The sequence below is a fragment of the Artemia franciscana genome, chromosome 3 (assembly GCF_032884065.1).
Source record: "Artemia franciscana chromosome 3, ASM3288406v1, whole genome shotgun sequence".
In the NCBI taxonomy this organism is placed as follows: Eukaryota; Metazoa; Arthropoda; class Branchiopoda; order Anostraca; family Artemiidae; genus Artemia; species Artemia franciscana.
Window position 1 is genome coordinate 17,854,343 of NC_088865.1, and position 25,051 is coordinate 17,879,393.

General features: G+C 33.4%; 1 protein-coding gene across 5 annotated transcripts in view; it reads right to left on the reverse strand.

The window, feature by feature from the left end:
- LOC136024965 (troponin I-like) overlaps window positions 1-25,051 on the reverse strand; it is a 51,829-nt gene that overhangs the window by 13,686 nt on the left and 13,092 nt on the right. For 2 of the 5 annotated variants that reach the window (XR_010616985.1, XM_065700568.1), the window contains exons 2-5: window positions 24,350-24,413; window positions 13,089-13,217; window positions 9,496-9,619; window positions 5,325-5,425 (exon numbers count right to left, since the gene is read on the reverse strand). Coding sequence is in view for 3 of the 5 variants with exons in the window: in XM_065700568.1 (XP_065556640.1) it covers window positions 5,325-5,425; window positions 9,496-9,619; window positions 13,089-13,217; window positions 24,350-24,397 (402 nt within the window). In the remaining 2 variants the exon portion in view is untranslated. Of the gene's footprint in view, window positions 1-5,324; window positions 5,426-6,464; window positions 6,566-6,823; window positions 6,925-9,495; window positions 9,620-13,088; window positions 13,218-24,349; window positions 24,414-25,051 lie in introns of all 5 variants that reach the window. The other 3 variants (XR_010616986.1, XM_065700569.1, XM_065700570.1) reach the window with 2 other exon arrangements.

Here is a 25,051-nt window from a genome sequence, read left to right on the forward strand (position 1 = left end):
AGCTGATTGGTCTAACTTGAGCAAGAATGTACTTGATGGGAATTTCAAGCTCATCTCTTCAATATTGGTTAATGTAAATACACAGTAAGTAAGTGCTTTAAAACTTTGAAATTAGGAAGGAGTCTTGAAGATGAACTGCTAATTTTAACAAAAATAATAAAAAAAAAACTCTGATATTGGTATTTAGTTTCTCTTCAGTGAATATAAAATAATTGTTTTAGTTATAATTAATTGTTTCAATTGTCATAATCAAATTAGATTAATTGTAATTCAATTGTCAAATTATAAGGTAAATCATAATTAATTTTTATTTATAAAATAATTTTAGTTATAATTACAATAAATAAGCAGTATGCTTTTAATTACTGTAATTAATTTCGTTTGGAGTTTGTTAGTTTAAGAATAATTTTTTTAATTCACAACATTAAGATCAATTGTACAAAAATATAACTGTAATGACAACAGCTCAACTGTTAATTTTGAGGTCTTTTATGGCAATATGTTGATCTACAAACCAAAGGCGTCAATAGAGGATATTTCCAAATGTAGGTATGTATAACTCATGAATGCATAAAACACTCAACCACCCAAAGAGGAAAGTAGGCGAAGCATATGCACTTACTCCTCTGAAAAATCATTGCTGATATTTACGGCGACGCTTGTGAGGTTCAGAAAATATTAAAAACATAAACGGAACTGTGGAGTGCTGAATAAGCTTGAGCTGTGCCTAGAATTGTAAGTTATGTATTTTTATGGTACTTTATGAAGAAATCAACATTTTAGCAGCAAAATTATATAATTAATAAATTTTGAAAGGAAACTAAAAAATTGTTTCTGGGAAGACTTTAAAACTTGGTTGGAGCTTGACTTTTCATCTCTCTTCCGTTTTTTAAGGTCTAAATAGTTTGCTTCTCATGATTGTGATGCTTCTAGGTGATGGTTATGATGATTCTATGGATTTTTACGTTAGCCAAGCGCGAAATTGTTTGTTTATGTTGGAAAGGTTATACTTCACATAACCTAATCTAGCTACTTAGAATAGAAAATTACGTATATTGGACGGAAGACGCTTAAGACTACATCTTGAGATAAATATTTGAGCTGTTGAAGGCAATAGATATGGGGCAATATTTGAGCTGTTGTGGGAATTGTTGTGGGCAAGTCAAGTCATGACTAACTGTAGAAAAAGCCAAGACAGATAGTTCAATTAAGTGGGCATCAAGTCATGACTAATTGTAGAAAAAGTTAATTTCAGTTAATAGTTATTTTGAGCCTTCTTAGTGCTTTCAACCCAAAGGTTGAAAATTGATTTATGTGCAAAATGAGGATTATGCTTAACCTCACCTTTCGATATGAATACTTAAGATGCTTCAGCACTGTTTAAATGATTTTCTATGCCAATTGCATAAATTACGTTGCTTTAAGTATAACCTTTCACACTTAAACAAGTCCTTTAGAACTAGGTTCATGTGTAAATACCTATAACCATCATTTTCACCATCTAAAATCATCACTATCAACATTTGTCAACAGTTCAGAAACTAAAACGTGAAATGACGGCGAAGAATCAAGCGTGCAAGGCTTTCTAAAAAAGGGTGGATCAATATTTATCATAGTTAATGAGTTTTTCATTCAGAAATACCATTTACTACTGCTTTGTTGACTTTTCAACAATTTAATATGAATTTACGTCACGTAATATATAAGCAGAGCTCAAGTCTGGTTCTTTCACTGTCTATGTTAATTCACTATCTATGTTAATAATTACATAAGATAACATTAGGTAGTAAGTTATGCTAATGTGAAAGGTTTTACGACTTAATGTAAAAGAACCATTAGCTACACCTCACCTTGCGCTGTACAATACTATAGCTGTGACATACTCAGAGCTACAGGAGGGCTTGAGTGCGGTATTCAGTATAGAGTGATTTTGCGTACATTATTCAATACATACAGTGTTATCTGCTGGTTCTTATTCATATGTTAATAGAAGGTGAGTGTAGTCTCTTTCGCATCAGTGTAGCAGTGCAGGAGTGACAATAATTTGCATATTCCTACTTTTACCTTTGGGGGGTTGTAAAATTTAATATTAAAAGCTCTAAAAAGAAATATCAAAAATAGCGTCATGCATATATCCTATTGAAAAAAGAAAGTAAATTTTCCAATTTGCCACTATCCTTTTTGTCTAATTTTGTTACTTTTTTAGTCACTTAGATATTTACTTACAGTTAAGCCTAATCAAAGGAACCACTATAGAATTCTGAAAACAGCTTTAAAAATCTGAAAATACTTATATCATTCCTAGAAAAAATTCACTGTACTTTACTCCCTCCCCCCATTGTGCAAATTTTTAATCCAAATTATTTATTTCCCATGCATGTTTTCCTTTTTTGATTTCATCAGTGTTGCTTCTTTACCGATAAATCCATTTGAACAAAAGAGTGACAAAATCAAGCGAGGAAAAAATTTAACAAACAAAATCAAAAATCAAAACCAAAATCATGAAAAAAACAAAATCAAAAAAGGAAAAATTTATATCATTCTTTTTATACCGTTTATAATAATTTTTATATCATTTTATATTAATTTTGTTATTTATATGATTCCTAAGGTCACTTCACAGTACCCCTCCTATGCAAATACGTAGTCCAAATTATGTATTTCCCATGAATTTTTCCGTTGCTTGATTTCGTCGTTGTTGTTTCTTTGCCGTTAAATCTGTTTGAAGAAAGAGTGACAAAATCATGAAAGTAAAAGATTTAAAAAACAAACTCAGAAATAAAAATCAAAATCATGAGAAAACAAAACCAAGAAAGAAAAAAAATTATATCATTCTTTTTATACCATTGTAATCGTTTTTATATCATTTTATATCAATTGTTGTTATTATATGATTCCTAGGAGCACTTCACAGTACCCCTCCTATGGAAATACGCAGCCCAAATTATATATTTCCTATGAATTTTTCTGTTGCCTGATTTCGTCGTCGTTGGTTCTATGCAGTTAAATCTGTGTGAAGAAAGATTAACGTAATCAAGAAATGGAAACATGCACAGGAAATGTATAATTTGGGTTAAATATTTGGACTTAAGGGTTGTGAAGGTAAAGTAAAGTGAAGCACTTTTAGGAACGTTATAAATACTTGGGATTTTTAAAACCGTTTTCAGAATTTCATAGTGTTTCCTTGAGTAGTACTAACTGTGGACCAATAGTGTCAATTATTATATTTGAAGCAAGTTGAACATAAGGATGACCTCGTCCAGTAAGCAGAGAGAGAAGTAAGGTTCAAACGCATAGGCTACTACAATTCAAGGGATCACAGAAATTTCTTAGGAGGGGAAAAGTGTATAGAGGTTTTTTAAGGTATGGAAAACCCCTTTTCATATCTAAATTTTTCCAGGGGTGGTTTGAAAAGGAGGTTTCTTTTTGCCAGAAAACCTCTTGTATACTTTGAATTTTTTATATTCCATTTCTTATAAATATATTTGGTCTCCTCTTGGGGAGAGGCTGCCTCCTATCCCTGCTTGGTGAACCTTTTGCTGAAATTGGATAGAATAGTAATGTGTCTCAAGTTTTAACAGTTATCTCATTCGTTATACTTTCAAGTTTAAGCAAAATGGATAAAAAAACAAACAATGGTTATGCAGTTATAACTACGGACATAACTATAAAATCATACGACTCACATTTCAAGATTAGAAAGATACTATCACTGCATCAAGCTTATTTCCTCACATATGGTATAGCCAAAATGAAAAGGAACTGTGTTAGAAAAAAGTGAACACGGGATTAGTAAGCGAGAATTATTGGGCAAGAGTGGACGACTGTCACTATAGCTGCTCAGAAACTATGAAAGGACAGCCGTGTTTACAAAAAGGGAAAATCCTGAGTATGGCACCTTAAGTTGATTTTTTTTACCCCAAAGAATTCCATTCCCTAGCCCTTGGCTTACTACTACAACGTGCCATACATGTATACAGGGCTGACCTTGAGGGGTCTACTAGGGAAGAACGAAAGCATTATAAATGACGGACGGGGTTAGAACAAAACGTTCCGACACTCTTTACTAGTGTTTAAAGGGCAGTAGGGCCGGACTAAGGCATACAAAACTGGAAACCAGCCCTGCCAAATGTTTACATCATTAGAAAAGAAACATATTTTACAATCTCGGCCGTCAAAAATCAAAGCATATTAATTTCATACAAATGTCCTTAAGTAACTTAGGACAACTTGAAGTTACTAATTCATAATGGAGAGAATAGTGTTTGGTTCGAGGTAGGTAAAAAATGGAATACCAAATAACATCTCAGACCTCATCAATTGATTTGAAAGAACCAAAATATGCGTACGGGGCTTATAGCTCAAAACGTATACAATATGCTTTGATTTTGGACGGTAGTTGTGTGCTTAGCTGTCATAAGCTAGCATGATAGGATAGGGTAGAATATGGTAAAAACTACAAGGTCAACCCAGTATGTTTTATGTGTTGGCAAGGAGGCTGGTTGTTCAAATCTTGTACGCTTTTAAAAGCTTGACCGTGACATCCATTTTTTAAAAGGACAGTGAAAGCTTCTTTGATCAATGAGAAGATCAATTAAGTTTGTTTACTGACAACGACGAAAAAAAAATCCTCATATCGTCCATGTTATGCCTAAAGGTCCCATTTGACATTTTCTGAATTCTTAGATGAATAGCCTAACGTCGTTTCTTAGGCTATTCGCAAAGAAAGATCAGCCGAGCATGATAGGTCAGGATGATGAAAATGTGATTAGGCACACATTTCTTTGCTTGATATTCCCTTTGAGAACAGCTTGCCAAACAATTTTCAGCAATTATCTCAGAAGCGTGCAAATACCGAATACGACTCATAGGCATAACAACAAAAAAATATAAATTTACTATTAGGATATGAATAGGTAAGTGATATCAATCTTTGGATAGGGTGCTGTAATCTACTAGTTCTAAGTGCAAATTGGCTACGTCACGATCAAGCTATTATAATCTACACCAGGGTTGCCTCTTTTTTAGTCTTTAAACAAATCGTTGTATCCCCCGAAGTCCAAATTTCGTTATTTTGTTATTCTACCAAATTATGTATATCCAAATTTTGTTGACCTTAATACTATTCTACTGGATTTGAAATCCTCCAGTCCTCTTTATAACCGGACATACACAGATTTTTATTGCTTATTTACAATTGAATCTAAAATTATGCGCTCTAACAATGTCACTTGGCAGGACTAGCATTCAGATGGCAACCCTGATCTACACCTCAAAAAGAATTGGCTGGCAGCAAGCCAAGGCTAGTATTTAGTTCTATTCACCTCGTAATCTCTTTTACGGACTTCATATTCCAGGTCCCATTTTTGTGACTCGCAAAGGAAGGAGCGTTCATAGTAATCCTTACAAATCTGTTTCAAAGCGTCTAAAAATATACGAGATAGAATGAAATTGAAAATCCTTTCCCCTTTGAAGCAAATTCCATCCCGGTTGAAAATTTGGAAGAATAATCCACGCCCTTGTATCAAAAGGGTATATCTCAATGTAAAAAGTATATCGGTAAAGTATAAAACCGCATATTTTATATTAAAGGCATAAAATTCCATTAGTGTGCTACACAAAGCCTGGACACTGGTGAACATTCCTACTCCACCCCTTGTTCAACCTTTGACAAATACATATTTTAAGAAAAATAGAACATATGTCAAACACGAGTAGTACAAGGTTAGTTGTTATAGCAAAATACTTTGCATAAAATAATGATAGTATATCACAAGTCTGTGCCACAATTACTTTTTCACTTTAATTTCGGTGATAAATAAAGTTCAAAATTTGGCTTCACGGGAAGGCAACTGAAACTTATGCTATGGAATTCCTTAGATTTAATCTAAGCAGGAGTGAATCTGGGTAGTAGGAGTTGCACTCCCTCCCAAGATTTTTCTGGTGCCCTCATTCTGTTTCTTTTTTTCTCTTTGTTTTTAAATAAACTTGCTAATTTGTCAATTTTTGGCGTCCTTGTTACACTGGGTCCCCCCGAGATTTTACTCTAGATCTGCCTTTGAATCTAAGGTCTTTATTGAAGCAGCAGCAGATTCACAGAATTCATTTCATTTTTCGTATCATCTTTTTGTATTACAAAAAAGGGAGGGTGTGTCTTTTTAAATATCTTTTTAGTTGCTGCGAATAATTTTCTAGAATCAGAAAATAATTTCTGAAAATTTCAGCGTTTATATTTTCAGTTTTCTAGGATTGATTTTGGCAGAGAAACAAATATTTCCTGAGATAAACGAACAATTGGGCTTCTGTGGATAGTATAGCCGCTTCCAAATTGAAGTCTTCGAATTAATTTGGCTACTGCAGATGGATTTTGCTTCATTCAACTGTCGATTTGAAAGATATCAGGATTTTCCCTTAGATATATAGAAAGTTTGCAAAAACTAGGTTTTCTACGAAGTTGAACGTACTTCATAGTCTTTCAATCTGCTTCGGTATTCCAGATCATATTTATCACGTTCGAGAGAGCTAATTTTCTTATGGAATTCCCGGCACAATGTTTGTAATTCAGCTGTTGGAAAGAAAGGAGAAAATATAGAAAGTTTGCAAAAATGAGAGCAGAGTGTCGAGAACCAAAACAAAAATAAACAAACCTAAAAGAAAAGAGAAAAAGAAATATTAGTTAATATCCCAAATACAACTCGTGCACGTGAAAGTGGACACTTCTTTTCTGGTAGAAAACCAAGTGACCTCAAAAAAGAAAAACATAAATAATTAAAAAGGTGATGTTAAGATAGTCGAAAAAATGCGCGTTTCGAAAAAATAATACCTCAAAATCTTTGCGGCGTACTTCAAACTCCAGATCATACTTTGCATTTTCAAGGGCTATAATGCGCTCTTGATAACTTGAACAAGTAGATACTATGTCAGCTAAAATTACGTAACTTTTTGAAAACCAAAATACAAAAAGCAAAAAGAAAAAAAAATGAAGAAATTAAAATAGACAAAAAAAGTTTCAGCGGTGAAATCGACAAAAATATGGGACGTCAGATCCTTTTATTCCTTGTAATTGAATCTTTTTTCGAACGTCATAGGAGAACTAATATTAGATATACTACCAGAAGTGAAAAAATCTAATACCCATAATACCGATATCAAAATATTTTATTTGATACCCGTACACTATTCTTTTCTTCTATGCTACTAGGTCTTCTCTGTAGTTCCTCGCTACTTTACTACCTCTGCTGCTTGGATTTCAACATAATCATAACTATACCAATTGTTTTATAATAAGCATGATTCAGTCTTAAGTGCTACTTCAGTTAAAGAATGAATAAATTAGTCGAAATAAATAATGATAACTGTAAGAAGTGAGTGAACAATAGTATGTTTTTCTTGTGAAAAATACTTCCGTATATTTTTATATTTAATATCTGAAATACTGTCGGAGTTTCTGCAAAAATTTAGGTAACGGTTCTTTTTGTACAGATTTTATGATATTCCCATATTTTTGAAAAATTGGTGGTTGGACTCAGCACTAGAAGGGTGCTAAAATTGAATTGTTTTATGACTAATTAAATATTAGTTTAGTTTACGCAAATAAGTAACAAGTTTTAGTTATTTGAGTGTCTATATTTAAGTTTAGTTCTTTGGATGTGAGACTAAGGTTTCAAGAATAAACAGTGAAAATAACACCCATTTTTTCTAGAATTAGAAAGAAAAATTCACGACAGCCATTAGTTCATCAAGAGAACAGCAAATGTTTTGAATTATATTGTTGTTTTTTTTTTGTATGATTTATGTGCCAGGAATATCGACAATTCTTGATGAATGACTAGGATTTATCCACTAGGATTTACACCCCTTTTCGCAGTTCTAGGACATTTGTTTATAGAGGACAACTTATGCTTTGACAGAATGACTCCGTCAGGGAAATAGCTATGCCATAAAGTCACAAGCCTCTGTATAATACAAAAGCCGGGTTCTCCCTTTCTTCTACTTAATTCAAAGCCGACCTTTGACGCTTTGGAACCATGGGTACCAAGTCTCGTCTTAAAGGTTTTATAGTCTCAATATTTGTAATTCAAAAAGATACTAATATAATAGAAGCAACTATTTATGGATTTTGTGGAGTCCTTTCAGACGTTTGTGGAGAGTCAAATTATTTCATTAGTTATTGGGCGATTCAAGCTAATTCATTATAGGATTTTATTTTTGTATTTGTAGATGTTTGTAGGTAAATTTTGATGGAATCAGGTTTCAATCAATCAGTGAAGGGTTCTTTCGTAGATAATTGCTCAATCTTTTCTAACTGACAATCTTTCTCTAACTGACTTGCCCCTTGTCTATGGAATATAAAGCTCACGGGGGATCACAACCCCTTGGTTGAAAAACCTGGCTGATCAAAATCAGTGCAGCCAGTTAGTAACACTTCTGAATTCTACTTATATTGAAGAAAGCTTTAACAAAAAATATTAGCAAAATGTCTCCAATGACAATAACTATATTTTAAATCCCGATTTCGGAACAATTTCAACTATCAGATTTTACCCCACTAGTGATAAGTATAAAACTAGATTCTGATTCGTAGCAATTTAGCTCACAATGAAAAGACCTGGAAGTGTAAGCCTAACAGATTGCCTGATTTGCGATGATAGTTTTACGTTGAAAATGTTTTCTCTATTACGATTGCCTTCATATCGTCAGTTATTATTGATGCTATTTTGGTGACAAGTCATTGTTTTGACGCTATGATGGAAGAAAAAGTGGAAAGAAACATTGCCCGTCGTTCCGTGTTTGAAAGTGCTTTTAATTTTGTTGGTCTATATTCTAAAGATGTGTTTTCGTAAGCTCATCAAACCATTTCTTAAGCATGCGTCAGAAAGGGAGGCCAAATAGTCACAACATTTTGAAACCTGATTGGTATATTTCGAATCTGCATAAAAGCAAAAAGAATTTTGAAATTTTGAGCCAGTAAAAATAACCAAAAGTTAAGTTCCATTTGATTGGCTCTTCTGGGCGGAACTGTAAGCCAATAAAAAAAGGAAAAGTTCTTGTGTCATAACATTTTTTTTTACTATAAGTCACTCTTTTTCTGTGTGATTGAATTGAGTAATCGAAAGTAGAACAATTAATTCTGTATTGGCCATGGAAATCAGAATATCTCTCCAAAAAAGTAAGTTATGAGCAATTACAATTAAAACAATTGATTTCAAATATATTTTTGGAGAAAATAAATAAAAAGAAGAGATAGTGAGATTTGAAAGTTTAAACAACCGACATGTTGTGCATCTAGCTCAAAGGCTTTTATTGGCTGAAAATCAGCCTTGTTTTTGATGGTAAATGTTTAAACTGTTAAAAAAAATACACTGTTTAATCTAGTTTAAAATCCACTCTAGGCTCTACGCGAAAACTAAAATCTAAATAATTACGAAAATAATTAAAATGTACCATTTTACTGCAGCAGGAAGTAATTTGTTGAAAAAATTAAGCTTATTTTACCTTCATTTGCATTGTCTAAGTTCTTTGCTTGTCCGCAACGTTCTTCAATGATTCTTCTACGTTCGGAAGCTTTTCTTTCCTGTTCCTTTTTCAATTCTTCGGCGGCTTTTTTACGCAACAACAACTGTAAAAACAAAAGTTAAATATCAATTCTCGTAAACGTAATTTTTTTTAAAATTTCGGGGAAAGTTAAACACTTTTTTTGTGTGTAAAAAACTGATAATATGGCCAAAAACAAAATTCAAAAAACATTTAAATCACCCCAGTATTCCTGAATATTATGTGGTATCAATGTTTTTCATAGTAATTAAAATCAAGACAAACTACTGGTTTTATCAAAACTAAGATAATATAATACGTCATCTATTTGTAATGAATGGTCGTTTTATATTTAAATTAATTGAAAAAAAAAGTTTTCTTAAACTGAAACTATGGATCAAAATTAAAACTTAAAACGAATAAAACTTATTCTGTGTATGAATGTGGGTTTCTCCCTCCTCAATAGATCTCTCTTCATACTTAAGCATTTTAGAACTTTTTGAATGAGCTTTCGACTTTAATTAAATGGCACAAGTTTTTCAGAAGTCGTTCTTAAACAACTGGGACGAAAATTCCAACTTTAGGGCAAAGAGCGAGCAATTGCGGAAGGAGAAACACCTTTCATATACGGAATAATTTCTGTTCGTTATAATTTTCAATGTTGATCCTTACTTCCAGTTGAAAGAAACTTATTTGTTTTTCTTTATTTAATATCCGATCGTTTTTCAAATAAAACTGAGAAATCCATCTTCCCTCTATAGAAAGTCCCCTCCACCCCATAGAAAATTCTTCTAAAAAAGTTTCTTTCATGTAAAATATCCCCCCCCCCCCGAAAATTACCCTTGGAAAATCCCATCCTTGCTAAAAATCCCCAGAGAAATTTTTTGCGGACGATTACACCTGAAGAATCTTCCTTAACATACTTCCATTACAAAACGACTTAAGTTTCTAATTGTTTTTCAAATCATGTTGGACATCTCCCCTCCGTGTAAAATTTTTTTCGAAAGTCCCCCCGCCCTCGTGGAAAGTTGCTCCGGTTGGAAATTCCCCTAAGGAAAATTTCTTCCAGGGAAAATCCCTTTCCCCATGAAAAGTCCCTCTAGAGAATTCAAACCCCACTAAAAATTGCACATGCTATTTTCTAAAGACATCTTCACATGTTAAATTTAGTCGGCAAAGGCAAAGTAAGACGAATAAAAGGAATTTCGTAAAGAAGTTCTGGCAAATTCCCACACTATAAAATTTCCCCAGGAAAGTTCACCCCGAAAACTTCCATCGCCATGGAAAACTTTCAACGTAGTTAAGCCCCAATCAGAAATCCCCCCCCCAAAATTGTATATTTCCCAATAACAAATACAAAACGTAAACAATGGGTATATTCCGTAAATAAAAGCCTTTTCTCCAGAGGCTGCGGGGGGGTATGTTATCCCAAAGGCATAGTCAACAGACCTTTAACTAAGCTGCACTAAATAGCTATCTCAAAATTTTGATCGGACGAATTGGGGGGCAAATGACATAGGAAAAGGGCTAATCGCCCTTCAATCTTTTTGGTCACTTAAAAAGGGCACTAGAACTTTTAATTTTCGTCCGAAAGGGTCATCTTCCGATATCCTAGGATTGTTGGTTTGATACGATCTTCCCTGGAAAAGAAATAAATAAACACACATCCGTGATCTTTCTTCTGGCAAAAACACAAAATTCCACATTGCCATTGGGAGCTTGAAACCTCTTCAGTGGTGTTCTCTGATACTCTGAATCTGATGATGTGATTTTCATTAATATTTCTTGACTTCTAAGGTATGTTTCCCCCTTTTTTTGAAAATTAGACAAATTTTATTAGGTGTTTAGCCTTTTAAATGTAAAAATTTTGTATGAAATTAAATATTTTGTATGAAATTTATATACTTAGAATCTGTATAATAAGCCAATTCTTTTGTTGTATTCATTTGATGTATTTAATACTACCAAATAACATCCAAATTTCCTCTCTCTCTAGATTAAACTTACTTTAAACTTTAAGTTATTCAGTATAAGATTCATGTTAGACGTTTAAGGGCCACTTTGTAGCTGCCAATGGAAAGAGATTAGAATAACTATTGTATACAAAAATAAAAGTTGGATTCAGATATATTATAGGAAGACTTTTAAGAAAGTAACTTGGGTTTGATACTACAAAACAACCACCCCTCCCCCTTTCAAATTAAGACACTAATCACAACAGTGGACCACCTTTGTGATACTTCCTAGATTGTTCTAATTGAAACTTTGGGTTCTTAGCTTTAGCCTGACGATGGAGTGGTAGAGGTGGGGTTAGCACCGATTTATTGCGTCTAAGCCTTCTAACAAATAATTTAGATCCATTGACCATAAAAAAAACCCTTTCAGTCTTAAAACAATTGTTACGATCTTTATTTTCTGATGTGTGACTTAAAAATAATAGCTTGTAAATGCATAAGAAGTATAATGTTTAAAAGCGTGCTTTTACTGTTTTAAATACTTTTCTAACTAAATACTAAAATTCCTTAATGGGGGTCATTAATGAAATATTTGCTTTCCCCTAATTTTATCCACAGGCTTAAAATCGCCTTAATTTGTGTTCCTCTTTTGCTTGATTATTAACTTCAATGGATTTACACTTTTTTCAGCTAAGCCATAAAACTTAACCTGTTTACTTTAACCCTTGGTTGACAGTGATCCATGGAAGCAGGGAAATCATTTGGCAGGGGGAAAAGGAGGCCACTGCCCCCTCCCATAATTTAGAAAAAAAAAATATTAAGTAGCCCATGTTCCTTGACTATCCGGATATAGACCCTTCTCCCCCCTAATAAAATGCTGGAGCTACGTCTCCGCATGGAAGGGGTGTTAAGACATCAAGAATAGCTTTGGAATGTAGCCTTAAAACTAATTACTTTTTAGTTTTTCCTTGCTGCTGAATCCTACTAAAATAAGGAAAAAGAAACTAAGAGGTAACTTAGCGAATTTGCTATCTTAAAATACAGATATAGATCAGAAAAAAAAAATGTTAAAGTTAGTTATTTATCATAAAGTTACAAACGACAGTAAAAAGTAAAAAAAAAAAATTCCTATTAACAATTTGACAAAAAATGTGTAAGACTTAAGAATAAATTAGTAGTCTTGGAATCAAGATGATAAATATTTGTAATTGATAATTCTATATAGGTAAAGTACATGTGAAATTTGTTACAATACTGCAGCTTTAAAATTATGGCAAAAATATTAGGAATAAATAATGTTAAAGCAATGCAAAATCTTATGGTTCTTTGTTTAACCCTACACGAACAAGGACTGTGAGATCAATTCGCGATTTTTTTTAGAGGAGGATTTTTTTTTAGAGGAGGGACGGCAACTTCGTCGTTTTTCCCAACATTGTCAATGCAAATATCAAAAAAAGCATTTTCAATGAAAATACCCCAGAAATCGTATTTTTAAAATCTATGGTGCCCATACCTCCGTTCAATTCCCGCCAATGGATAATCAAAAAAACTTATAATCAGAATTATATATTAGAAAAGAGCAAAAGGAAAGTTACTTACCCTAAGCTTTTTCTTCCTTTCAGGGGTCATGAAACCCTTCTTTTGTTTTTTGGCCGCAGAGGCCTCTTCAAGCCTCTTTCGGACCTCGGCCTTTTTACGGTCGATTTCCATCTTCTTCTTATTTGCTTCCTACACAAAAACTTTTAAATGAAAACGCTTAAAATGTAGACCTAAATAATAGGCTTTAAAATTAAGTGGATTTATGGAAGCTACAGTAGTAAGACAGTTGCTCAGAAATAAGATTTATAAAGATATTTTAAATAATTCGTGGTGTAAGCGTAACGTAAATCTCCCTAATTTTTGTTCGTCTTTTATTTGATTATTAACTCCAATTGATTTATAATTGTTCCAGCTAAGCTATAAAACTTCCCCTGTTTACTTTAACTCTCGGTTGACAATGACCCACGGAGTCAGGATCATCGTTTGGAGGGTGGGGGCAAATGGGGCAGCTGTCACCCCTCCCTCATAATTTAGAGAGAAAAATCATTATAGAGCTCATGTCCCTTGATTATCCGGATATGAACCCTTCTTGCCCCTCCCCCAATAAAATACTGGAGCTACGTCCCAGCATGGAAGGGGTGTTGAGACACTTTGACCAGCTTGGAAATGTAAATTTAAAACTAATTGTTTTGTAGTTTTCCTAGCTGCTGAATCCTGCTATAAAAAAGAACCTAAGAAGTAACTTAACAAATCGTAACAGTAACTTAAGTAACAGTAACTTAATAAGCAACATAAATAGGTCAGAAGGCTTGAAAATTCCTCTAAGATAAGAGCCTTCTCTTCTATGAAAATTTTAAACCATTTAAAACTATTTGAATAAAATAGACTGTCATTTTACAACCAGCTGTGCGCACAAGGAAGACATTTTCAAAGACATCGAAAATACCCCGAAAAATGTTTTCACGGTAGTCAAAGCATACTAGCTTTTTCAACTACTTCGTTCTTGAGGCTCTGTGGTATTTTATTTTGAATAGATAAATGCAATTTGGCTCATTTCAAATTTCTGATATCCAAGTATGTTGTTATTCGACGTTAAGAGCAGATAAGACAAGTTCTACGGATGACAGAGGCCTTAGCTGATAAGAAAATCGTCCTATTTGGCCAACCATCTAGGGATAGACAAGAAACAGGTCATCCCCAAATGGGACCTGAGGAGGTCTGTAAGAAGTGACTTAAAGGAATTGGAATTTCTTGAAAGGGTGTAAAGAGGAAATCTTTGAATATAACAGGATGGAGGAGGAGTGTGCGCATCTGTGTTGGACTCGGCCGGATTGGTGCTGCAGTGACTTGCTGTCAGCAGTAATAGTAATAATAGTAGCAGAAGTAATAGTTGTGGTAGTACTAGTAGTAGTAGTTGCTGTTTGTAGTAATAATAATAGTAGAAGTAGTACTAGTTATAGTAGTAGTAGTAGTCATGGTAAACACTTCAAATAAGCCGTCTATGGACAAATAAGCAAGATCTTTTTTTTTTAAGCTATAGACTCATTTATTTTTTTGTTAAGGGGTAGAATATTTTATGTTGAATGGATAGTTGTGACATAAGTTATCTATTTTATTATTCTTATAGATACGGGGCTGCCGACTTGAGTCATTTTTCGATCATGATCTCACCAACAAGCAATCATTTCTCGAGCTTTTGATTGGTGAATATCCAGTAAAGCCAGTGTTTTTTTCCTGCAGTAGCACCAACTTTAAAATTGCTTGAATCTACAGAAAAAAACGAAAAAACAATTTTCGATTTTTTTAATTTTATTGCTGATGAATTAGCTGCTTTTCAGAAATCAAACTTTCAGCATAATTTGGCATGATAAGCTTAGAACAATGTACGCTAAGAAGAAAAAATGCATCTTAGGAAATTTTGACGTTCGTTAGGCCTGCGGATTAAGCTACATCGTCGGTTATGACCTTTAATTAAAGTTCAAAGAGTAGTGTATTGAATTCAGTAGTACTGAATTAGAGTTCAATCAGTTAACAGCTAAATAAGTGATTTATAGGGATAAATACAATGGGATAAAATACATGCTTAAATCTGGACAGGTTTTGTAACCAACTAGTTTAACCGCTACTATCTATAAGTGAATTGTTACTGCTATGACGTCAGAATCTTTTAGTTAGAGAAGTTTGCAAGCAAGAGATGCAGGCTAAAAATGTTGGCTGCATTTTCTTGACAAATCTAGAAGAGCTGTTTGAACTTGGGGGGCCACAGGAATACAAGAAAAAGCCCCCCCCCCTCCTGCTAGTAAGTTTTCGTCTCACGCATTAAAAATTACTTAGCGTGTGGTATATTGCAAAATCATTGCTTTTAAACATGATGATTGATGCTACAACGCTCGGTCGAGCTGTCAAGGAGCTGACCGGGGAAATAGAAGCGATATTCCAGTCAGTTGCGATCTCTAATGAATCACTTTCAGACCAAGTCTGTGGTCTGACTAGTGAGAGCGAGATCCAGTCACTATGCATTAAACTTTCTCAAAATTACGATAAAATTGCTGAAGTTGAGATTAAATTGGATGAGCAAAGCCTAGAACAGGGCAGAGTGTATCGGAGGCTTCTATAGCTGGAAGTTCGTTGACTTAACCTTGTAGTACACAGTGTGGGAAAAGAGTCACCAGGAGAAACTCTTGAAAGGAGAGTGAAAGATCTAATTGAAAATACCCTTTCGGCATCGGAGAATATTGTACTTTCTTGGTCATGCAGGGTCAGCCTCAAACCAGTCAGTGTTTCTAGGCATTTGTCGTCTGCCAGAAAACAAGCTCCCCCAGTTATACCGTCATCTGTGTCAGAGCGTGATGTACAGACCTTTTTAAAATGTGTCCGTAAACTGAAAGGTTTGGGCATGAGAATATGTACTGATCTCCCCCGGCTTTGAACGCCATAAGAGCTGAACTTTTAAAGAAAATGAAAACAATCAAGGACTCAAAAACTTATAAGTTCGTTCGTCAGCAACAAAAGCTGATATGAATACGTGTAGTTACAGCTCCATTTGTGAAATGCCACGGCAGTTGATTGAAGATGCAGATGCGGAATGCCTCGCCTGCGGAAGCTTCGCAGGGTCTTTCTTGTGGAAAGTTTCTGTGTATTTATCTCTTTTTTTTCTTTACTAAGTTCTTTCCCTTATAAAGGGGGTGTAGTTTTTGAATATTCTAAAATTCCAGGATTGGCAAGTGTCTGCTGTCCTTCAAGTTTTCTTTTTATCAATATTTGTTTCTTTTGTGTTAGACTTCTAGATTTTTTTTCCTTAAATTTTGCATTACGCAAGGTTCAGAATTGGCATTCATTTTCTTGTTTTTAAGGAGCAGAATTCGATACTGATAACGAGCTGCTGATAATATATCTATCATATCAGCTATCTTCTTCACTCACTGCTACAGACTCCCACACATGATATTTGGTAAGTTGAGTTTAACTAAAAGTAATCTGCTCTCCGGCAGGGGATTGAGGGGTTTAATTCTCTTGAGAATGGCCTGCTTGATGTTGATGATTATTTCTCATTTGTCTTCTGAAACAGAATACCTGGATTTGGAAGTAATTAATTCACCAAGTAACAAATATATTTTTTCTAATGATTTGTGCAGTACACATTATTTTCCGGGGATAATCTTCAGCTGGCATTCCTGAACCGCCGTGGTCTCATTGGTAAATTGGATCATTTATTTTTTATATTTCGTGTAGTTAATCGGACGTATTTTGTTTGTGTGAAATATTTTTGAATTCTATAACTGAAACGTTAGTTAGTCATACACATATACAGTGTCCATTATCAGCATGAAACTGCTGATGTTTTACTGCTGATTTCGGACACTGCATATGTGTTCGAAATATTCAGTTAATTTTTCTTCACTGTCGATTAAAAGGTTTATATCCCTATTTTGAACTGTTATATTTTCGTCACGAAAAGGCAGTGTGGTCTTCGAAGTTATCTACAGCAAGGAGGATTTGGACTTTTCGTCAAGTCATCAATACCTGTTAGAATTATTAGTAATGTAGAATATTTGAACGTGGAGATGCTGTTTGAAATGGTAGCGGTAGAAATTGAAGTTAGCCATTAGCCAATAATTTGTTGTGTGTGCTATCGTCCTCCAAGTGGAGGCACAAGAAGGTATACTGAAAGTTTACGGGAATGTCGTGACATATTGTCGCGTAAATACCGTAAGTCTATCATTATGGGTGATTTCAATGTTGATATATCTTTACTGCGTAACCATAACACGAGCAATTACACACTTATGACGTAGCATCGGAAACCCCGTCTACAATTTTAGCCGTCGGATGTCCCCCTGCATGTCGTATACCAGCTAGAGATGCCGAAACTTCCCAGTCTCTCATTGACAACATTTGTACGAATATTCAAGTTCGAACATGCAAGGTCATCGTAGACAACACATGATTATTTTACGGTGGTATGTGATCCAATTATCGGTGTTATTCCAACTCTTCCCAGGCAGCAACAAAAAGTAAGAGTTATGAACGCCACTAAACTAACGGAGATGCTGAGGGATACTGATTTTTACCCTGTTATGAGTCCAAAGACCCAGATGAGTCTGCAAGGAGGTTTTTAGGAATGTTTAAAAATGTGCTTGACCAGGCGTTCCCTTACAGTTGAATTACAAACAGGAGACTTAAACAGCCTACTAAACCTTGGATTACATCAAGTATTCTCAAGTCTATAAAAGTAAAGAATATGCTGTATCGGAAATACTTATCAAATTCGACTGAAGAAAATAAGCAAAATTTCAAGAATTATAAAAATACATTAACAAAATTAATTCGGATATCGAAGCAGAGTTATTACAGACAAGCATTCCTGAAGAAGGAAGGACCAAGAAAGACATGAAGATTGATTAATGATTGTCTGAATCGGATAAAACAAAATAAAACCCCAGAGAAATGACAGCAACAGATGGGAGAACTATGAAAGGGAAAACAGAAGTGATTACACTACTATACCGCTTTGCTATTATTGGTGAAATGACTTCATAACCAACAGTTGCATAAACTGATTTCAAGAAGTATTTACCTCCATTTAATGACCTATCAATATTTTTTTCTCTTGTATTGGCTTCAAAATTATTCTTAATTTCCGGGCTTTTGAAGAACGGAAAGTCAGAAGGGCAGGATGGATCTAGTAAAAATCTACTGAAGACGATTATCCCGTAAACTCCGGAGTACTTAGCTCACATTATTAATCTTTGTCTTAAGTACGGCAACTTCCCTGGTTGCTTTGAAGCCGATAGAATAGTTGCGTTACATAAGGAAGGGGATTCAAAAGATCCCAATAATTATCATCCAATTTTGATTTTATTGGCTTTTTCTAAAGTTATTGAACGTTGTTTATACAATCGTCTGGTTTCATTTCTAGGGAAGATTAAGTTCTTTCTCGAGTCACAATTTAGTTTCAGGAGAAACCATTCTAGCTATTTTGCGGTTTTAGTTGTTACTCAGTTTATTCATGACGTTTTAGGTAAGGGTGATATTCCAGCAACTGTATTTTTTTACATCAAAAAAGCATTTGACACAATTTAAAACCGTATTTCGGAACATAAACTACATCTTTATGGGATAAGAGGACAAGTCTGATCTTAAGTTATGTTGTATTTACATGAATAGACACAACTCGTTGCCGAGTGTGACTCAACATCAAAAACAGTGCAGCAGTCGAACAACGTTGGGGTCTCTCAAGGATCTGTTCTTGGCCCCTTGTTTTTCTTGATTTATATCAAAGACTTGAGTGAGTCGTCAAAGGATCTCAGATATCACAGTGTTGTCTTCTGATGATACGTGATGTACTGTCTCTGGACCCAATGATCTGATAGTTCGGCGAAATATATGTCAGTCAACTGATAGAATTTTGTTGTGGTATAAGTCTATTATTTACTCTCGGACTTCAACTTCTTGTCCTGGAATCCAGTCAGTTGAGGCTTCAAGCATAGTGCATAATGAGCGTGTTAGCTTTGTACATTACTTTGGAATTATAGTTGATGAAAACTTGTTATTCAAGAATCACATTAGCCATCTTAAGCTGAAATTAGGTAGAAATATTGGAATGATACGTCATTTGAAGCTTATTTTACATTGTAATGGATCGAGGTCTGTCTGCTCAGATTAGTGCATTTTTACCTTAATTATTGCTCACTTGCTTATTCGAATTCACTTTGGAGCCACTTACTGCCACTCCAGAGACAATAGAATAAAGGATTACGGATACTGAAAGAATATGTTCCAAGGCCTGTTTCGCTACAAGACAAATCAAGTACTCAGAGTATGTATGTTATATTGAATTTCTTCCAGTTAACCAGTTTCTAATGTTTCAGTCAGTTCTGTTTGTTGTTCAGTATCGTAAGAAGGCATTGCCTGTGTATTTTTATGAATCTAACCTTTTAGAGGTATTGGGGGTGTTAAGTGTTTTTTGTTCCCGACTCTTTCGAGTTTTCTCTCTATTGGGAATTTAATATGCTGTGTAAATATAGTATTAATAAAAAAAATCTTGAACCTTGAACCTTAATGCTAAGCAAATAGATGGGATTTGACGACCAATCCGTCAGCTACTGGGCCTGCACTGCTTTCCCAGAAAACCATAACGCTGTTTTTGTGCTAGTATTAACAATAGCATTTATATGTGTATTAGTTTAATGTGACAATTAGATTGTCACAAGATACCAAAGTGCAAAATGGAAGAAAGAAAGACTATCGTCAGAAAAGTTTCTGAAATAAGATTTTATCTTCTTTCTTTAAAGTAACCTTAATTGATGAACATGGTGAAAAATATGGTTAAATTCACCATTTACATGTTTTCAGCCTAAAGTTTAAACATTATTTTGAAAACTATTAATAATTTATCTAGGCCTTTGTTTCCCTTTTCAAAAATGGAACATAGGTTGTCTCTCTTGAAATAAAACATTTTGAACAGCTTCGGGAAACCTTATTTTTAGCAGGCTTTTTTTATGATGACGGTAATGGCGTTCCTTTAAAGCATACACTATTTTGAAAAAGTCTCTATTGTCTTCTCAAAGTTTCAGCAGCAATTTTTCTTTTATAGTTAAAAAAGCACAGAAGGATAAGACAGATAAAATCAAAAAGTTCGAAAAATAGGAGAAAATTCAAAATCTATTTCCGTACAGAAGACATTAACAAAGTTTCAAAAAACACTCAAACAAAATAGATCAAAAATTGCAAGCAAAAGCAAAAAATCAGATAGTAGAATGTAAATACAGCGAAAATGGCCAACAGACCGATTTTTAAGATCAATACAGTAAAAAATAGGCAGGCAAAATTTTCAATTTTAACTCCTCATTGTGTTTAATTTTTCATAAAATGCATACGAATCAGTAATCTATCAAAGGGTTTCCAATAATGTACCTTTCTTTTTAGTTTTTTTTCTGTCTTAAACTATAATAGAACATTCATCTTGACGTGAACCTGCATAGTCTATCTTACATCAACTGATTTTTTGAAAATAATCTGTTTTTAAGTTAAAAAAAGCTCTAATCGCAATAATACTTTCGTTGCTATCGCCCTAAAAATTTTCAATTTTCATAATCGGCATTCTGAACGCAACTCTCAAAGCAATGCTTTTTTCTTAGTATATTTAGTTAACTTATAACTTAGATATAAAAAGATCATAGTAAAAGCAAATGAAGTCCATTTTTCTCGCAAAGAAATAGTACTGGAGTTTATAGTTTTATTAAGACTCAGAGACCTGTATCGGGTTTTTCCATGATGAATCAGGAAGATTGACTCCTTGACTCTCTTAAGGTGATCTGTATATATATTCAAAAATCTGTATACAGATTTTAAGGTTAGGATAGCAAAATTTTATTTATTTCACATCAGTAGGTCAGATTTAGGCAATGAATTTTATTAAGTAAACTCCCCCCCCAAAGTTCAAAAATTTGTCCGCACTTCGCAGAAACATTTCGTCAGGTCACTAAATTCTTATGTACGAAATAGACAAATAAATAACTGGACTTTGATTAAGAAGGTTTTAGAAGGTTTTTTTTTAATGAATGGCTTTTGTCATTAGGTAGCCAAAATTTTCAAACCTCATACAATGCAAATTATGATTCTTGTTTTTTCAATCATAATCTGTGGCTTTTTTTGTAAATCCACGCCTTGTTACAAAAAAGAAAAGAAAAATTAAATCACACGTAAATTCTAGTGTTGATATACTATCTTCGTGAACTTTACCACTGATTTGCTTATCCGAAAGGCGAAATAGAAGAAGACACACAAAATAATAGAGTTTGAAATGTAAATAAGCACAAAACCCATGTTGTAGTGCATGGGTGGAAGAGAATAAGAATCTCACAAGTTTAAAATCATGCATCCAATGTACTTACGCTCTGCAGGTTGGAAGTACCATGAAAAAAAAGGAAAAAATATAATTAGTAATAATTTAAAAGCTTATACGGTAGGAAAAGAGGGTTCATATCTCGGATCCCAGAATATCCTTTCCCGGAATGATTTTGCAAAAAAAAAAACTTTACGCAGTGGCTGTTAAATAAGCTTTAAACAAATCATGTTAAATTAGGTTTTTTTGTCTTGTCAAAGGAAGCTTTCTTTGTCAAAATTATGGATAACCCAATCTATTCTTTGTCAGGCCAACTGTGGCTTCTCATGTCAAAGGATTTGTGGTCTTCATCAGCCAAGAATTTTCAAAATTAAATTCAAGGATAGTTCTTAATAGATTCTTTGAAGGGACATTAATCAAACAAGATATATTAAAACTAAATACATTAAGATAATATTAAAAATAGAATATATACTATATTAAAAATATGTTAAAAAATTAAAAACAGTCATTAATATTCGTAGAGGCCCAATGTAAAAAATTAAATGAACATAAATTTTTTGGTAGCTTAATATAAGCTTCATAAATAAATTTTAATGGAATAGCTTCTAATTATTAACACATAACAATTTATTTTATATAATTTTGTTGCGTATGAGTTTTCAAAACAAAACTTTTCAAAAAATAACAAGTTAAGTTTTTAAACTTAGATTTTAATATGCAAAAGTATTTTAAAATTAAAAATTATAAATAAATATTCTCCTGGAAAAATAGAAATAATGCGATTTAAAGTATGTATGTATGACTGCACATGTTTAAAATAAATACTATTTTTGAAGAATCATGCATTTAGATATTTTTTTTAAAGTTTCAAGTCACCTAGACAGGGTTGAATTGCGGAATGAAAATAGGAACACGATATTCAGCTTCGTGATTTAGTTTCTCCTTTCATTTTATGTTCTTATTTTTCGGTGTAACTGCGACAAGTTAACAGTAAGTTTAATTGAGCCTTGAGGTCATTCAATAAACAATATATATATATATATATATATATATATATATATATATATATATATATATATATATATATATATATATATATATATATATATATATATATATCATTCATATATATATATATATATATATATATATATATATATATATATATATATATATATATATATATATATATATATATATATATATATAAATACCGTTTATTTGTTACAATCAAAAATCTGTATATTGCGCAAAGCGAGCGCGGAAACAACTTTAGCAATGATCTGGCTTGGCTAAAGCATTCAGAACATTTTTGGATCTGTAACTAAAAAAAAAAGAAAAGAAAACACTGTTCCTTTTATTTAAAAATAAGGGTGATCAATCAAGATTGGATGAAAACCACATCTTAGATAAATCCATAGCACTGACTAAATTTAAAATGACCTTAGCGTTTGCATAAAACCTTCTTTCCCTACCATGGAAACAAGTTGTGCGCTACACAGTTATCAAAATTATAAATTGCTAAACTATGAGATTACCAGCTCAATCAGACATCTTGTTTTCATATGCCCAAGTTGTAATTTAATATAGGCAAATGTTATTACAGAACTAGTTGATCTAAAAATATCTAATAGATGTAAAATAAACTATTCCTGGAGATTTTAAATGACAGATTAGCATCTAATGTGGCCTATTTCAGAAACAACCATATTTACAAGTAAGTATATAATTAATCTTTAGTAGTGCACATGGTCATTAGATGCAACTACGTTTGTAATGGCTATTATTATAACGTTATATACTATTTTCCTTATGCCCTTCCCAACCCTCCGAGTTCGGCTGCAATTCGATACAGTCCGTGGATAGAAAACATTAACTAAAAAATTGTAGCAATGCACGATATAACTCGAGCGAAGTACAACTCAAAAGAATACTTGAGTTCAACTAAGGACAGTTACAAAGTTATGCTGTGTCTCCTGGGCTGGGAAATTCCACAGACGATACTCAACAACAAAGATGGTTATTAAACCCAATCGGTTTCAATATTGATCCATACAAAAATGTTGGCAGCAAAGCTAAATAATTTATTTTCATGACTCAATTTTCTTAGCATTAAAATTGGTCATGCAGATATCCAGGATTGCTTCTACAGGACAAGCAAAAGCATCCATACTTTAAGTATCCATATTTACTACCTGGATTACTAGGGATAATTATTCCCTAGTCTTGCACAACATAGCTTCCATATTGGGCCTTCAAAATCTTACAAGGCTGGAGACTGGGCTTTCAAAAACCTCCGGTTGATAACTAGTTTCCAACTGTGCTCTTCCAAAAGGTTTGCATCATCACCATAGTCAGTGTAAATAGCAGCCAAAACCACTGAAGGCAATGAAATCCGCTTATAGTCTTAGATGTGTGCAGAACAAGATGCAGCTTTAAAAGCACTAAAGAACAGCTTCAGAACATTAAGTGATGATGTCCTTGGCGTTAATTGGTCGAAGTCCACGACCTTAACTTTCGAAGACAGCTGCATCAAAAATGGATTTGAAAAAGATTTAAGCCTAATGGTGCTTACAGATTATGTTGGCATAAAATTATGGAAAACAACAATGGGGAAAATCATTAATGGAAAGGAATCAAAAAGTAATTTATAAAAATTTTAACTATGAAGATAAAAAGATAAAGTTTTCGTATTACTGTAATTTGTGACGGATAAAAAAATGATCTAGGGTTTACAGAGAGGGTGCTTCAAAATTTCCATGCCCTTAAAAACCACACCTTAGTCATAAAAATAAGCCCAAATCCCCCAAAACTTAGCATTTCCAGAGCTCTTGGCTTATTTTACCCTTTTATAAACCCTTTGCGGTTAGGATCAAAACACTTGTACAGAAAATGAAACGGAAAGGGAACGTACGAGGCACCCTATATTTAAAATTCGGTATTCCAAAAATTACTTTAAAATGTAGCTTACCATTTGAACTTCTTCCTCAGATGAGGATTCTTCGGAAGAGGATCCCATGGTGAGAGTCTAGTTTCTGTAATAAAAAGTAAAGCATAAGATGCAAATAATACAATATCAATCCTCCAACAAGAAATACATGAGCAGGAAGGGCTACTATATGCACATGAATAAATGCCCCCGATCAGTCTTTGAATCACACTTACCTTTAAGAAAGACTTGATGGTGTGGGTGGCAAGACTATGATAGAATTATGCCCGCCTTGTTCCTAAGTACATAACTACCTAGAAAAAAGTACTTTATACACCATCACCCATGGTGTTAAAGGTTGGATATTCAGGTATGTTCTAGCTAATGAACTATCTTGGCCGGTTGTCTAAAGGTGAGAATATACATAATATTACTTTTCATTATTCCCAAAATTTGTGTGTAAAGTTTAAAGTGGCTTATAGTTCAGACCGAGTTTATGGCGGATCTTGACTATTGCTAATTATCTATTCTAAGAATTCTTATTTTAGCCAGGGTTTTTGAGAAGAGGGCAATAAGATGAGACAAAAATCGAGTAAAAATCAAGTCGCTAGTTTTTATTTTGTAAGATTACTGTATTGGTCGAAATTTTGATAAACTTGAACACTATCATTTTTTTGTATTTTTTTTTCATTAGTAATTTTTTTCATATTTGAGCATAAAATAATTCCATCATTCTCTGTTACT